Source organism: Lactuca saligna, chromosome 4, assembly GCF_052625555.1.
Source record: "Lactuca saligna cultivar CGN05327 chromosome 4, ASM5262555v1, whole genome shotgun sequence".
Lineage (NCBI taxonomy): Eukaryota > Viridiplantae > Streptophyta > Magnoliopsida > Asterales > Asteraceae > Lactuca > Lactuca saligna.
This window is the reverse complement of record NC_136420.1, coordinates 81923529-81941025: the sequence shown is the minus strand read 5'-3', so window position 1 is coordinate 81941025 and position 17497 is coordinate 81923529. Positions and strand designations below refer to the sequence as shown.

The 17497-nt window shown below is 36.9% G+C and overlaps 2 protein-coding genes across 6 annotated transcripts; one reads left to right on the top strand and one right to left on the bottom strand.

Moving 5' to 3' along the window:
• Positions 1 to 10053: 10053 nt before the first annotated feature.
• D6PKL2 (D6 protein kinase like 2) lies at positions 10054 to 13309 on the top strand. Of its 5 annotated transcripts, none has more exons than XM_078990609.1 (4): positions 10054 to 10297; positions 10546 to 10709; positions 10822 to 11638; positions 12240 to 13309. In XM_078990609.1, the coding sequence occupies exons 3-4, from the start codon at positions 10902 to 10904 to the stop codon at positions 13147 to 13149; spliced, it is 1647 nt and encodes a 548-aa protein (XP_078846735.1). In that variant the 5' UTR covers positions 10054 to 10297; positions 10546 to 10709; positions 10822 to 10901; the 3' UTR covers positions 13150 to 13309. The 5 variants fall into 5 exon arrangements, with proteins under 5 accessions (XP_078846735.1, XP_078846734.1, XP_078846733.1 ...); XM_078990608.1 differs by having other exon boundaries at positions 10546 to 10722; XM_078990607.1 differs by having other exon boundaries at positions 10546 to 10733.
• On the bottom strand, positions 13224 to 15453 carry LOC145042221 (Adenine nucleotide alpha hydrolases-like superfamily protein). The gene is made up of 3 exons (XM_078990610.1): positions 14909 to 15453; positions 14099 to 14333; positions 13224 to 14013 (listed from the first exon to the last, which is right to left on the bottom strand). Exons 1-3 carry the CDS (start codon positions 15345 to 15347, stop codon positions 13749 to 13751), a joined length of 939 nt encoding a protein of 312 aa, XP_078846736.1. The 5' UTR covers positions 15348 to 15453; the 3' UTR covers positions 13224 to 13748.
• Positions 15454 to 17497: the final 2044 nt, after the last annotated feature.

Sequence of the window (17497 nt, the reverse complement as noted above, 5' to 3'; positions counted from 1 at the left end):
GTGAAACTTCGACGGGTCATAACTTCTTCGCTATAATACCGATTTCGACGCTCTTTATATGTACAGAAACCTTGTGACATATTCTAAAACTTGGTTAAGATTATTTATTCTAAATAATCTTTTGTCGAAAAGTCATTTTCGACCCCTATTACCTCTTAATTGACTAACCCGGATCTACGGGCGTTACAGTAACATATACTATAACTTAGTTAAGATTATTCATTCTAAATAATCTTTCATCAAAAATTCATTTTTGATGCCTATCGTCTCTAAATTGACTAGCCTGGATCTACGGACGTTACAATTATCTCCCCCTTAGGATGATTACGTCTCGGAATCATCAACGAAAATAGGACTTGCATAATGATTCCACACATTATTTATTCATCCTAGGTAATAACCATAACTTCTATGATTCTTCGAAAGAGTATTTAACTCTATGGATTTCTTGACTGCAGAAGATGCCCAATCTTGCATCTGCTTATCCTACTATGTTGTACTTTCAATCGTAACCTTCAAGTTACCAAATAAGTCCTTATTGTGGACTCGTTCTTCTTCTCAGGATAATCACTTTCCTTTATCTATTGTAACAGTCCGATGGGTCGTGCTCTACTGACCTCTCATTGCACGATGCGACGCTTAGAATCGGTCTTTTTAAAGTTAAATTCCAAAATAGAATATACCTTTCTTCATATTCTAATGTGATATAATCACATTTCAGCATGTAGCATTTCTACCTACAAACTTCTTTTAACAACGAGCGCGACATTATCAATTGCATTAACTTCAACCTTCTGAATTAAGTCAGATGTTACATCTAACTTGGTCCTCTAGACCACATAACATACTCCCCGTAGTCGAACTCAATTTGAATATGACCACTACGGTCGGAATAACAATCATCTTACTAGTCACTACCGAAACAAAGGTAATGACACACTTGAACAAAACGGAATCAATTACTAGCTTCTTGGTAACCTTGTGACTTTCCCTGATCTAAGTGTGAGTCTTGTGCTTCCGGTAGTATATGCATCTACTACCTTTCACACCTACTCATACTCGTCCCAAGTATTGTCTCGCAGTCGACCAAGTCATCATACAAGAAAATCATACAATCATTCAACACACCAGATAATAAAACTAGGGTTTATATTACTTTCTTGAAACTATTACACAAAAGTTCAAGCTCACCCTATACTATACCTCTAATAGGCTATACCATAAGTTACTATTCACACTGCTTCTTCATAACTTGATCTTTGGATATAAAATCCTCATTCCTGATTCCTTGCATTGCCGTTTGTTTCATCAAGGATCATTTGAAATGCTCTTGCCTTTGGCTTTGGCGGTGCCTCTAGCCTTGCTGCTTGATTTTTTCCTTGGGCGGTATTGCTTGAAGTGCCCCTCTTCGTTACATTCGTAACACACCTTTTTGTTGAATATACATTCATCAGTGTAGTGCCCATGCTTTCCACACTTGAAACATGTCACCTTCACGCCACATTTTCCCGAGTGCTTCTTCTTGCACTTATCGCACCACCTTGCTTCATCTCTTCCTCCTCCTTCAGGCTTCGAGAATTTTCTTTTCTCATTAGAACCTGAAGTTCCTTCCAACTTTCTCTTCTCGCCAACTTCAACCTTGCTGACGGTCCTCCCGTTGATCATATTCTCAACAGACTTGGCAGCCCAAATAGCTGCCTTAGAGTAGGTGCCTGACGCACTGGCACCGCATACTCCCATGGGAGTCCCTTTGCGTACCGGTCGACTTTTGTCAACTCGTCTGGGATGATGCGCAAAGCAAACTCCATCTTATCAGTGAAGGAATTAGTGTATTCATCCACTGACATGTTGTCTTTCTTCAATATCAAAAATTTGTTCTCCAACTCTAGCAGGTTTTGGGCCGAGCAGAAATTGCGCTTGAATTGCACCAAGAACTCTGTCCAAGACAGTTGCAGTGGCTCGTTAGGGCTTAGGGTCTTCCCCAGAGTGTTCCACCAGCAAACAGCGCCACCTCTGAACTGACGCACTGCAAATATGGTTTGTAACTTGCCCTTGCAACCACACGTCATGAAGGCTAGCTCCATTTCCGATATCCAATCCATAACCCCGATCGGATCTTCCTTTCCAGTGAAGTTCGATGGTTTGCAAGTAAGAAAATCCTTATACTTGCATCCCATTCCATCATTCCTTCCATTCTGGTTGTTTTGCCTAATTATCGGTGGGTTGGCTTGACCAACAGATCCACTGAAGTTTCCACCTTCCGAGTGCCCTTCATTCACTTCGGGCTCTTCCACTTGAATTAACAGTTCTTCACGATTCTGTTGAAGTAGATGTCTCGTTTCATCCATCTGACGATCCAACATCGTCTGAATCATCAATTGTACACCGACCATTGTTATCGGCTCAGGTGCTGCTGCTATGACAGGTATTTGCTCAATCACTGGTGGTTGATTCCTGATTTCATCAGCATTTCCAACTTCACTTCTTGTTCTCACCATTTTTGATCTATACACCGAATAAGGTGAAATTAGATCCTTATTCACGATAGATATTCAAATCATCCTTATCACTCCGAAACGTTTACATGCTAGTTCTAATATCGTAGACGTACGCTTAGAATCCTATACATATAAGGTTTCCAGATCCGGTCGGCAACAGACCATAGATCCGAACAAATAATATCATATATGACAACATATAACATTTAGCACATAAAAGCATTTTAGGCAACTTTCCTAAAATAAACTAGTGCTTGTGTCAATTTAGGTGTACTACCTAACATATTTTAGACACACTCTTCACAATCATTACTTAGCATTCTAAGTTTAAGTCTAAAAATTTTCTACAAATTCCTAGTTTGCTTAAACTAATGCTCTGATACCAACTGTGACATCCCCAATTTCTCGGCCAGAAAAGACCGATTTGTTTATTCTTTGTTTTTAAAATCAGAGTAATCTTTTAAAGAAAATAGTTGCGGAATTTGTTCCCAAAACAAAATATGATAAAAATTATCAAAACATTTTTTAAAGAAATGTATTTTCATTATATAACAAAATCTCGGGATGTCATGTTCCGATACAGACACATAAGCACAAACAAAATTTACATTCTTTACAATAAAGATTTTACATCTCCTTTAATCTCTCCGTGAAATATATCTTCGTATCGATACCTGTGATACAAAGAAAACTGAGTGGGTCAGGCTTGGGAGCCTGGTGAGCATATAGAGTTTTCAACCCACAATAATATTATTATTATATTCAACCATCAAACAATCAACCCAATTACCCATCCCCATTATCTTCTTTATTTCTTAGGATTTTACCCTAAGAATTCAACTACCTATCATTCATTCATTCCTAAGGATTGACCTAAGGAATTAACACAAAATCTATTGCTACATAAGGCGCATCTACCAACATCATCCTCTAAGTGCCTCTGCCAGGATTACGTCATACACTATGAGGCGCGACTGCCAGGTTTATGAAATTCTATTTTAGGCACATCTGCGACATTATCCTATAAGTGCATCTGCCAGGATTATCCTATAAGCGCATCTGCTAATATTATTACATTCTCTATTTGGCGCATCTGCTGATATTATCCTATAAGCGCACCTGCCAGGATTACGACATTCACTACTTGGTGCATCTACCGATATTATTCTTAAGCGCATCTTTCATACCTCATCATTTTATCACATACCAACTATCTCATCTACCCATGTTCTACCCAACATATTTGTAGATATAAAATACATATACAATTTAACTCATTTAAAAACTATATAAAACATCCATTCCACACTCATCTCAAATAAACAACAATATATAAACACATAGCACGTATTCTATAACAAATATTTCATATTTATGCATTAGAAGAAAGTAACCACACGTTCACCCAAACATATACTTAATACATTCAAACAATACTTGTATTATACCCGTGTTTATGAAAGAGACTATACACCCACACATATAAACAACTTTATATTATACACATAACACGTATTTCATAGCAAATACTTGATATTTATGCGTTAGAAGAAGGTAACTACAAACTCACTTGATCAGAAGATGATCGGACAACACTACGGCTTGTAGAAGTAGTATTTTTCGGTAGATCTGGAAGATCTTCACAAAAACCGGACTCCTCGCGGGAAGAGCTTCGGCTCGGGAATTTCACTTCTCGGGATCTTCGGGGCCTCGGGACTTACTTCGGGTCTCGGGAATGATACTGGGGCTTCGGGATAATTCTTGCACGAAAAACGATGCAAAAAACGTGAGATAAAGGGAAGAAATGAGCAAAGAAGTCGGTTGCCCTCGACACCCTTTTATAGGGGGCTGGAAACCCATTTACGTTGGGCATAACTTTACATTACGATGGGCGTAATGTGGATCAGATCGCTGACTCTCCCCATGGATAATATCGGTTAATTTATAATTAAATTAAATATCGAAAATATTTAATAAACTTCAAAAATTCATATCTTCCTCAGACGAACTCCGTTTTCGACGTTCTTTATCCCCGTGTAGGTGAGACTACGCTCTACAACTTTCGTTTAGACTCCGTCGGCTAATTTTGACTTTATTTTTTATTATTTATTTTTAGTAGACCGAGACAACTCCGTTATAAAATCATAACTTCTTTATCCGACATCCGTTTTCGCCTATCTTTTCATCGTTTCACTACAATTAACGAGATCTTCGATTCTTGTTTAGATTGTTTCGGCTAAAAACCGCTCGATCTCAAATCGAGTATTCGGGCTGCATACCGCTAAGTCGAAACTTAGAAAAATCATAATTTCCTCATACGAAGTCAGATTTGGACGTTCTTTTTATGCATGCTCATGGTTTAACGAACTTTATGACTTTCGTTTAGATTGCTAAGGCTAAATATCACTCTAACATAAATTCACTTTTTACGTCATTCAACGTCGTGCTGGTTCTGCCGCGAAATCTCGACATGTCATAACTTCTTCGTTATAACTCGGATTTCGGCGTTCTTTATATGCACGGAAACCTTGTAATATATACTATAAATTAGTTAAGATTATTCATTCTAAATAATCTTTCATCAAAAATTCATTTTTGACGCCTATCGTCTCTAAATTGACTAGCCCGGATCTACGGGCGTTACAGAATGGTTGGACTATTTAAGGAGTTTCTTTGATCTTCAATGTTAATGAAATCATAATTAGGAGATTGAATAGGTGTCATGGAACTGAAAGGAAAGATAGTTTCATCGAATATAACATGATGGGAAATTATTATTTCTTTAGTGTGGAGGTTGAGACACTGATACCCTTTGTGATTGGAAGGGTAGCCGAGGAAGATGCATGGAACAGATTGGGGTTGAATTTTGTTGGTGTTATTGAGAAGAGGGTAGCATAGACAACCGAAAACACGAAGATGAGAGTATGAGTGGTGTTTGAGGAAGAGTTTGTGAAAAGGGGTGTCATGTTGGAGAGTGGACGATGGGATAATATTTAAGAGGTGAGTGGCCATGTGTAGGGCTTCCACTCAATAAGTAGGTGGAAGGTGAGCTTGAAACAAAAGAGTTAGAATGGTGTTGTTCAGAGTACGAAGCATACGTTCAGATTTACCATTTTGTTGGGAAGTGTATGGGCAAGAGAAACGTATGTGAATATCATTAGTGTAACAAAGATGATGAAATTGTTTGTTATCAAATTCTTTGCCATTATCGCATTGGAAAATTTGGATATCGGATTTGAATTGGTTATGAACATAAGCACGAAAATGGAGAAATTTAGAAAAACCATCAGATTTATTTCGCAAAGGATATACCCACACAAAATGAGAGTATTAATCTAGAAAGATAACATAATATTTTATTCCACTATGGCTCATGATTGGTGATGTCCAAACATCAGAATGAATGACATGAAAAGGAAAAGCAGCAACAATTTCAGATAAAGTAAATGACAAACAGACATGTTTGCCAAGTTGACATGCATGACATAAGATACTAGGATCTTTTTTATTACACGAGATAAATTTTTTGGATAACAAAGGATGGAGGACTTGAGAGCCTGGGTGACCAAGGCGTTGATGCCACATGGATGAACTAACACTCATAAATGTTTGAGGGAGTTGTTTTGTGAGGGGATAGAGCTCGCCCTTGCTGTCACATCGGATGAGAATTTGTTTGGTGAGGTAGTCCTTCACAGAAAAACCAAATTCGTCAAACTCAATAGAACATTTATTGTCACGAGTGAGTTTTCGAACGAAAATAAGATTTTTAATAATTTGCGGGGTAATAAGGACATTTTTAAGATATAAGGGACGAAACCGGTGTTGAGAAATAGAAGTGTTACCAATATGAGTAACCGGAATACGAGATCCATCACCTACTAAGACTGAAAAATTATTGCAATTATTTTTAATGGAATTTAGAATACCAGAGTCGGCATGAAGGTGAGCAGTTGCCCCGGTATCCATGTACCTATCTGCAGTGTTGGGGTCCTGAAGATTCATAGAGTTGAAGGCTTAAGGAAGGGTTGTGGGTTGATCTGCATAAAATTGGGCATGTTGCCAATGAAAAGGCTGAAGTTGTTGAGGTCCAGCAAGAAAAGATTGATGGGATAACTGCTGATTGGGCCAATTTGGTTGTTGGTGAGAAGGGGGTTGAGGAGTACTGGGCCATCGCTGCATCTGATTTGGAGGAGGAAGTAGCCCGGCAGCTTCTTTATCGGCTGGGATAAAGACCCATCAACCGATAGGGTTGTTTGCTGTCGGCGAGAAAGAAGACACGCCACCATTATTTTGATGGTTATTTCGCCCTCTGCCACCTCCCTGATTCCGACCACCATAATGGTTGCCACGAGGATTTCCAAAAAAAGAAGATTTGAGGCTGATGATGAACATTCAAAACTTGATGAGAAGATGAAGAATCCGTGTGAGAGGCTTGAGGTAGGCGGTGTTGTTGAGTTTGCAATGTTTCTTCTTCTATTGGAAGCATATACCACATCTCTAGGAGAGTAAGAAACGGAGTTTTGTGGCGAATTGTAGTAGCAATGTGATCAAACTTTGATGACAGACCATTGAGGGCGTATGTGACTAGCGTGCGTTCCGGAACTTTGGAGCCAATATTGGATAGAAGATCTTATATGGTTTTGATACTAGTGTGGCATTCCATGACAGTGGAATCACCGATAGTGATGTTTCTGAGTTGATTCTCGAGTTCAATAGTGTTGGCTTCTTTGTTGTCACGGAAGAGATCTTCGATGGCTTTCCACAGTTGAGCGGCTGTTGCATCGGGCATCAAAATGGTTTGAATGAGAGGTTGGGAGAGAGTGCCGAACAACCATTGTTTGACGATTGAATCAACAGTACACCAATCCTGATCAGTTGGTTTGTGATCTGTGCCATCAAGGTGACTGAATACCTTATATGCAATACAGTGGTTCTAGCCTGTTAAGATCTAGAATTAGTGGGGCATAGGATTTGATGTTCGTGATTCCATACATTTTATCAAGTGTAGTGGCCATTGAAGAGAAGAATTAAGAGAGAAAGGAAGAGACGAGAAGAAGAGGTCGACACAAAGAGACGTCAAGGGTAGATTATTGGCCTGAGACCATGTTGATAGATAAATTTTCCCATAACATACAATATAGAATTCCCCAATATATAATACAAACTTTGGAAAGAGCTATGATTGTGGGCAAAATATGGAAAGGCCACACAAATACCAAAAATACAAAGATACTTTACAATCACAAATAAATATACAAATATACAACTAACAATACGGAGTTCTTAGTTTACTCTCCAAACAAATCTTTATAGAGGAATGTTAGACTCCAACATATATATAATCGTTTATAGGAACTATGTTATATATAGTCATTTATAGGAATGTGTTAAATCGATATAGGATATACTGGTAACTATATTGTACAATACTCAAATTGCTGGCATATAGACAAACGGATTCCCTTTCTACTCAGTTTGCTTATGTATGGCCCAACTCCCACATTGCTTCTATCATTTTGATTACAAGGAATGTTAGTGTATTAGTTGAATAGTTGTCATAGAGTTTGTTAGTCGATCTTTTCCTAACGGTCTATATATTCCATCTTATCTCTTGTTATATTACATTGCAAATACAGAATTACTCAATTTTTTTTTCCCTCTAAAACTTTTTAACAGTCTATGTCCGCTAATTTTAACAAATATTTACATAAGATTTAGAGAAAGACATGCCTAAAACTTGCCAACAGGTTGTACATGTATATAAATATAATATGATTACCATCACATCTTGTACCATGACCAGCCATAGGTGTACTTAAATAATACTAGGGTCCAAGGGTATTCTCGGGAACATAAAACTGGTAAACATATAAATTTGAACTCCCAAGATACAAAGTAAGCAAATGTGCCGAATATATTCTTTTGATTCTTCAACTACTGTGTATACACCTAACCCAAGTCAAGTTCACCATAATTTATTAGAGTGAGGCCCACCCAATAACACTTCATGCCTGCCACGTGTCAGATGATCATGTGGACAATAAAATTTATAGATAGAAAGATAAAACTAAAATGAAGTGAGAACTAAGGACCACGTATAATAAACAAAGATTGCCAACCTTTCTTTCAGGCTTCGAGATACCGATGGCCTAGCTGCCCTCCAACCTTTTGTTTTTCTAGTTTAATAATTTAATCAATTAATATTCAATTGAATCCAATCTCGATGTGTCATATTCACTGAACTACGTACTAACAGTAAAAAAAAACTCTTATCAACTGCTAAAAAAAATCAAATTTCTTGGTCAACTTAAGTAGAAGACATACATGAATGCAACCACTGGACCATTTAATATTTAAGTAGGCAAAGTCTATTGAGAGAGGGGAAGGTCCACACACACACACACAAAACTCTTAAATTATTGTTAAGTCATGACAACTTGAGACGATGGTGACATGAACAAGATGCTTTGGACAACCAACGTGGTGACAAAACAAAACAAAACATCTCCCAAACTTCACTATATGTTTTTGGTCATTTCCATTTGGATTATGATATTCATTATAAGAGTTGATAGTAATTGATTTGGTAATCTTGTTTGTTTAGTTTGTTTGTCATCTTAATTGGGTTTAATTAGTTTCTTAATTAATACATATCGACGCTATTAGTTAGTTATGGTTGTTTGGTCTCAATTCACAAACCTACCATGTGTTTTTTAATGTCACAAATTAATTTGTCCCCATCCTAGTCAATTAGGGCCAATTGTATTTCAATTTGTTATGGTATCATGACAAATTCGATCCAATATTAATTGGGACATGTCTTCATTATACTTCTTTCTTTATTGCATTTATTTCAGGTCCCCTCACCATCACCCTTCACACATGGTTGGTTTCGATAACAACTCCTTACTCCCCTCTGTCCACCAAGTGCTCAAGTCAAGTCTACACTGTCTCGTGTTGTTAAGTCCCAACACAGTTATCGTCACTCTAGCTATCTTATAAACAATATCCAAACATTCGCATGTTTAGGCTCACAAATATGTCAAAAAAGAAACATATCGAAAAAGTATCTAGACTATTTTAACTGTTTATTTTAAATGTTGTGATTAGAAAAATAATGTTTAATAGACACTATACGACACTTTAAATATATTCAAGAAATAAGAATGATTTTGAAGATAAGATTGGAGAGATTCTGTGGAGAAGGATGATTGAATGGGCATGCATCATGTATCAATCAATCTTTTCTATGTAGTGTATGGAGTCAAAGGTGTGTAAAAATTGAAGTTTGACTCCCATAAAGTTAGGAGTTTTTTTATATTTTAATTATTATTTTCTACAGTAAAGATAAGTATATGATTGGGAGAGCAAAAGGTGAAGTGGAAGTGTAGTGAAGGAGACAGGGTGGAGGGTAAATTGGTAATTTGCCATGGAGGAGTGCTTGTGTTGTATTGATGGCTTGGCAGACAGGCGAGAGTGAAAGAGTCCAGCATGTTGATTCGTAGTTCGGACCTTTCTGTTTCGGGACTCAAAAACAATTTAAATTATTGATTGATTTTTTAAATGAAAATTAAAAAATCAAAATAAAAATAGCTTTTTTGCTTCATTCATAGTCTTGAAGACGAGGCCCAGTCAAATTTTTATTACTCTCAAGCATCACTTTCCCCATTCTCTCTCTCTCTCTCTCTTCGATCTTTTCACAGGTATCATCAGCATGCCATGAACAAGAGAACTTGCTCCTTCCTTTTTGCTCCCAAATCAAAGCAATGAACTTGTGGACCTGATTCTTTCAACTTTAGGTTTTTCCTCTTTCTTTCTTAGTTTTTCTTTAATGGCTTCAGTAGATTTGCTTTCCTGTATCTTGTTTTTTTTTCTAGATTTTGTTGGATCTATGGTGTATCGGGTTAGCTTTTTCTAATTCATCAAGTTAAACCTAATTTGATGCTATTAACAACTGCATTTGTCAATTTCCTGATTTGATTGACTAATTGTTCAACTTTTCACCGGTGGTCCTTGCAATCTGAGCAATATTCTCTCTGTTTTCCAGGATTTAAATCGATTTATTTCAAACTTTTTTGAGTATCGAGTTGCATGATTGATCTTCGACCTTCTTACGGTTTTGCTAAATTTAAGATCTAGCTCCTGGATCAGGTTTTGATTACCGTTTTGTGATAATTTGCGACTGGATTCGCTTCGTCTAGAATCTTCCATGTCCGCCTATTGCGTTCGATCCAAGTCTTCCTTTCCCTTTTTAGTCAAATACGCTTTACTGTGAGCCCCAATCGCTTTTGTTGACTTGAATATGTTTATAATGTGTTCACAGAGCTGAAAATAACTTGAGTTGGACTCAAATGATGGAAACCTTTACCACCATGAGAAGCTGTTGATCCTGATTATCACCCGATGGCCTCAAAAACTCGCGCTATGCCACCATCTTTGGATCAAATCACCACAAAGCATGTACTTGCAGATGATTTGGAAGCTAAACTAGCTTCCAAACTATTGATTGCTCAATCAGAAACTGCTAAGGTCCCGGATGCTTCCATGGATCAAGAAAAGAAAGTAGCAGAGAAAGGAAGCGTAAAGAACAGCTCTGTTTCAGATAAAGCAAGTGATGGAAACAGCAGTTTGGGGAAGACAAGCGGGAGTGCTCTTGTGGAGAGTGGGAAGAGTAGTATGTGCAGAGGAAGTACAAGCAGCAATGTGAGTGATGAGAGCAGTTGTAGTAGTTTCAGTAGCAGTATCAACAAGCCACACAAATCAAATGATATGAGGTGGGAAGCCATTCAAGTGGTGCGAGCAAGAGATGGGGCTTTGGGTTTAACTCATTTCAGATTGTTGAAAAGATTAGGATGTGGTGATATTGGGAGTGTTTACTTGGCTGAGTTGACCGGGACCAAAGCGTATTTTGCTATGAAAGTGATGGATAAAGCCTCTTTAGCAAGTCGCAAGAAGCTTCTTCGAGCTCAAACAGAAAGAGAGATTCTCCAATCTTTGGATCATCCGTTTCTTCCTACACTATACACTCATTTTGAGACTGATAAGTTCTCATGTTTGGTTATGGAGTTTTGTCCTGGAGGAGACTTGCATACCCTTAGGCAGAGACAACCTGGGAAACACTTCACCGAGCAAGCTGTCAAGTAAGCATCTTTCTTTCTTCTCCATTTTGTTATATTTTCATTCATATAGATTATATGCAAGAAATACCAACTTACTTTCATTGATCTGTTTATTATAGCATCCTACTTCATTTCTTCATAAATCATGTACACAAGCTTGCAGAAAAGTAGAATGTTATAATTGCATTCAGCTCTTTTTGATTTTTATCATAATCATTTGGGATACAAGGAAACATTGGATTTTTTTTCCCTGTACTATTTTTATCACATGAAGACTGTCTGTGGTTTAAATTTAAGCTGAAACTTTCTTTCTATAATTGTTGGATTATTGGTGTAGAAAGATTAAATGTCTGCTTCATTTTTGGCATCAAGGCTTTTATATCCAGACCACCCACCTCTTACATTTTTTCCTTAATTAGAAAATAATGTCCTTTTTCAATGTCTAGAAAGGTAAGGTGTTAAATATCCTCATTTATTTGTACATGGATAACATTTCCATAATTAGCTACTTTTTTCAAATCAATCAAAGTACGTTGCTATTTCTTAAATTCAAACCTAACCATTTACAAATTTTCCCTCGATTCCATTTCCATCATTTTCTCAAATATTTTTTGTTTTGTAGATTTTATGTAGCGGAAGTGCTTCTAGCCATGGAATATCTCCACATGCTCGGGATTGTTTACCGAGACCTAAAACCCGAAAATGTCCTCGTGAGAGAAGACGGACACATAATGCTTTCCGATTTTGACCTTTCCCTTCGGTGCACTGTGAGCCCGACTTTAGTAAAATCCTCATCCATGGACAACGAGCCCCTCCGTAGGTCCACCGTATACTGTGTCCAACCATCTTGCATCGAGCCATCTTGTATCCAACCCTCGTGCGTGGTCCCCACCTCTTGCTTCTCCCCTCGCTTCTTCTCAAGCAAATCCAAAAAAGAACGAAAAAACAAAATCAAAAACGAAATAGGCAACCAAGTTAGCCCATTACCCGAGCTCATGGCGGAACCCACTAGCGCCCGATCCATGTCGTTCGTGGGGACCCACGAGTATTTAGCCCCGGAAATTATTAAAGGCGAAGGCCATGGAAGCGCTGTAGATTGGTGGACATTTGGGATCTTTTTGTATGAGTTGTTGTTTGGTAGAACCCCGTTTAAAGGTTCGGGCAATCGGGCAACGTTGTTTAACGTTGTTGGGCAGCCTCTGAGGTTTCCCGAATCGCCCGTGGTCAGTTTTTCTGCCCGGGATCTCATCCGGGGGTTGCTTGTGAAAGAGCCTCAACATCGTTTGGCATATAAAAGAGGTGCTACGGAAATCAAACAACACCCCTTCTTTGAAGGTGTTAACTGGGCTTTGATCCGGTGTGCTACACCGCCGGATGTACCGAAGCCGGTTGAGTTTGAACGGTTCTCGGCAACCGCTCCGGTTGCTTCCACAAGTGAAAAGACTAATGTACCCCCGGTGGCTGCTCCTAACCAAAAAGGTGCAGGTGTGGGTGCGGGTTCGGATAATTACTTGGAGTTTGATTTCTTCTAGTGATGGGACTAAATACCCCTATGGATTTTACAGTTTGTTTGTGTATGTGTATCGGTTGGGGTGGATAAGGATGGTTGTATTTTTTTTTTTTTTTTTTTTTTTTTTTTCGATCGGTTACATATGACACTTTGTGAGTGGTAATTGTTGTCTTGTTATTGCATTGCATCTTGTCATTGTGAAGTTATAGGGAGTGAATTCATTAAGATAATGATCCATTTCCATTATTCCCATATAATATATGATGAACAACAACGTTATCTATTGCATCTGTAATATAACAACCTCTTAGATATATAATACTGTGGATAGAAAGTGAGATTTGTGAGCCCGTGTAAGTTTTAAGTTGTATGCTACCAATAACTTCCGATCAGAGTCCACAAACATGGTTTTTCTTTAAATCTACGTAACATATGAATGTTTTTACTTAAACAAACCTCAACCTCTTCAACAACATAACATGAGTTACATGGAACTGGATTGAACTACTTGGTAGGCTAACTTTTATGATGATAAATGGGGAGGATATTTACGTCTTTTTGAAAAGAAAAGAAAAGGAGACTGGTTCAGGTATAATGCCAATGGTGATGTGTCCTGTGATTTTAGAGCTTGAAGCAGCTGCAATTGACAAAGCCAATGGTATAGCCGTGGTCCACTGGCACAGGTTTTAGGGTGCTGACAGTAGTGTCTCCACGTGGAGTTGGAGCAATTGAGGATGATGGGGAAGATGGCTCAGTTGATAACTGGTCTTGCAATGAGACCTCCTTTCCTTCACATATGATTTTAACATCGCAAAACTCCGGGGCATTATGTAGTATTTGATCAATAGTACCTCCACCTCCTTTCTTGCTGCTACTCTTGAGTTTTCTATATATTATTATTGGGAGACCAAAATTAAACAATAAACACATAATATGAAAACATAAGAAGGTGGGTTGGAGGGGTTGTGCACCTTATGGTAGATTTGGTGGCACCCAACACGAGCTTTCTTATGTTTAGAATTGGAATGAGGTCAAGTATGGCTTTTGCCTCCATGTCACTCTCGATAAGCACGGTTTCAACTTGGACCTTTGAAGAAGAGCATAAAGAAAGAAACTTTTGGAGGTATTCACTTCTCTTCCTTCTTTCTTGATTTAGGAAGTTTTCCTTCTGGTCTGGGTTTGCCTGACTTATTGGTAACCTTCCCACTGTACATTTTACATCAATTTTTAAAATCTTGGTTTAAACCATTTAGTGTTTAGGCTGCATTTGTTACACTGTACTAGTCAAGTTTCTTAGGACTATTTTCATTGATGAGATCAATGGAGAAAGAGGGAAAAACATCCATGGAGAAAGAAACAGGGGTCATGGAGTTTTGGAGCTCTAAATTTAAATTAGCTTAAATTAGCACAAAAAACTGGTATTCCTACTAGTACTGATTCACCTAACCACCTATTTTATTAATTAGTTTGTCATCACAGTCAACAGTTTGTTGAAAACGCGTATGAACATGAGATTTGGTTTTCCTTTACCCTAACCTACTTTTAGAACGATCGATGACAATAAGGTGTTAGATCTATGGAGCTATAATTTTAATTCGACTCTCTTAAAACATTTTTTTTTAATACTCGTAACATACATAAACTAGTGAGAAACAGATTATATGTATGTTGATGAGTATCGAAGTGATGCTAATCATCAATTGTTTTGGAGGATTTGAAACGGAGATGACGATCGACTGGCAAACAAATTTCAGTAGACAGTAGTATGATTGTGTGCTTACGAGGAGTAGGAAGGAAGCGGATCTCAGGGAAGACGTAGACCAGATAGACAATGGTGGACTCGTCATGAAGATTGTTGCCGAGAGTCCAAAGCAGCGCATCCATGCTTGCCGACGACATTTCCTCAGTTCCTCTCCAAGTCACCACATACACGACGTCGTTGATATTTCGATTGATATCATAAGAAAACAAATCACTCGGATTGCTACCATCGTATTCTTCTGTAATCGACGGCATTACGCTGAATCCTCCAAAGCGACCACCACCAACATCCTCCTCCTCCTCCTCGTCTTCTTCCACTATCTCTATCTCGTTATGACTGCCGCCACTCCAGCCGCCGCCGTTGCCGTTGCTGGTTCTATAGTTTTCAAAGTTGATTATGTTAATCGGAGGTGGCGCCGGGACACCGGAGCCTAAGTATTCGATGTCCTTCTCCGCCATTGTTTGACCCAATCGGCAATGGTTGCGATTGGTGAATCTGTTTGTGAATTGTGAATGTGTTGTGCGAAACAAACTATGTAATATGGTCCCGTTGAGCGCGACAACCGTTGAAAGGCTCAACCTTATAGTTTATTACTTTTCTTTTTTCATATTAAATAAAAAATAACAAAATATAGTTTTCTAGAATATGTTGACGTCTGCCGTTTCACGATTTTTAATGATATGATTATTGAGGTATAACCATATGATTGAACGTTTTTTTTGTTTAATATATAATAATAATATAATATATTTATCTAGTTTATTTAAATAAAACATTAGTATTGTAACAAACCGAATATGCTCTTTGATTCGTTGTTGATACCAGTTGAAAGTCAAATATCTCTGCATTTTTTTATCAAAATCTAACACAATTTATTAATTTAATGAAACATTGAGTAAATGATATTACATGACTACGTGTTGATATACGTACAAGTCGCCTACATAATTGTTTAGAGTGAGTAGAATATCCGAATCTTCGCCGTTAGATACATCAATTAGTTGACAAATAAGCACTTTGAATCATATCAGTACCCTAAAAAAGAATTTCCAATTATTTCTCATTACATTATAAACTATTATTGTTTATTAAATTTTAGGATACAAAACCCAACATTGATCACGAACTTATATAGTTTTATAGATTTTCTAAAGATACAATATTATAATAAACATTAATTGAAATATTAATTATAAAAAATATTATCATATTTATGAAAATTAATTATATGCAATATTATTATAGTTAAATATAAAATTCATTAATTATAAAGATTATTATTATAGTCCCCTCGTGGACATAGGTAGAATATGTGTTGTTAGCTTAGGGGTAGATTAGATTTACCGGTTCAAAAAAAAAATTATCATATTTAATTATGATAATATTTATCATAATTAATACTTAAATTAATGTCCTTATGACACATATTAAAATATCCATTAATTTTAACTTGAATAATATTAATTGTAACAAGAATTTATTGTCTTATAAATACACGATGTGTTGTTTTAATGTAAAATAGGTTTAGACGGTCGCTTAATCAGTGTTTGGTGGTCCCCATCCCCCTGCCCAAAAAAAAAAATAGTGATAATAGGTTGTATTAGGGAGCCCCGATTAACATTGGTGAAAGCCACTGAAAGCCACTCATTAATCAGGCTAAACGGTCAAAATTAGTTAAAGAGTGAAAACTATCAAAATAAGTTGACAAAAACTAAAAAAATTAAAACTAAAATAAATAAATTACTTGAATAGTAAACTAAGTGCCATAATTTCAGTTTCACGTCTTTTTGGTTCTCATGACGCCAACGAATATGTTTCTTCATCTCTCATCACCTTGATGTTGACCTTTACGTTGATGCTAGACATCATGCTAACACTGATCAATGTTTCTCTCTTATCTCTTCCCTCTCACACCTACTTTTTTTCTCTCCGACTCTTCCTCTTGCATTCTCGCACCTTTTTTTTTTTTTTTTTTTTTTTTTTCTATCTCTCCCGATGTGTGCTTGAAGTAAGGCATATACTTGATTTATGATTAGATTCGGCAACTGTCTTTCTATCATTGATTTCTCACACCTGTCTTTTTATCTCCGATTTCTTAATCTCCAATAAGTCCATTCTTGCAAAAGATTGAAATGAACCAACATTTGAATAAAATGTGAAGTTGGTGTTTGATCTCCTACATTATGATACTCCCCTATTCATGTGTATTCGAGCTTAAAATGAATCAAAATTTGCAAGTTGTTTCAACTTTACCTATTTGTATAATATTTGATGTATATCCAAGAATAAAACGAATCACAGACTTTTCTATGTGGTAATATAATTTTTTTTGAAATATAAAAATACATTCTTTTACAATTTAGGGTCATCAATTAATCTATTACCTTTGTCAACTGATTAGCTTCCGCCTAACAATTTTTACAACCTTGGTTTTGATGATATTTAACCTTATTGGTATATGTTATGTACACCCTAGACTTATTTGACCAATGTTCAAATATCATGATTATGAAAAAGGTAAGATTTTAAAATACAACATTATGATTTCATCGTATAAGAAAAACATACATATATAATATTAGGGAAATGTGATTCGTATGATTATGGC

Bases quoted from the DNA above. Each gene is read 5' to 3' on its own strand.
- D6PKL2 (XM_078990609.1), top strand. From the start codon at position 10,902: ATGGCCTCAAAAACTCGCGCTATGCCACCATCTTTGGATCAAATCACC. The intron at 11,639-12,239 runs GTAAGCATCTTT...TTTGTTTTGTAG, and splicing joins TTCACCGAGCAAGCTGTCAA to ATTTTATGTAGCGGAAGTGC.
- LOC145042221 (XM_078990610.1), bottom strand. From the start codon at position 15,347: ATGGCGGAGAAGGACATCGAATACTTAGGCTCCGGTGTCCCGGCGCCA. The intron at 14,334-14,908 runs GTAAGCACACAA...TAAAATGTACAG, and splicing joins CCGCTTCCTTCCTACTCCTC to TGGGAAGGTTACCAATAAGT. The intron at 14,014-14,098 runs GTGCACAACCCC...AATAATATATAG, and splicing joins GCCACCAAATCTACCATAAG to AAAACTCAAGAGTAGCAGCA.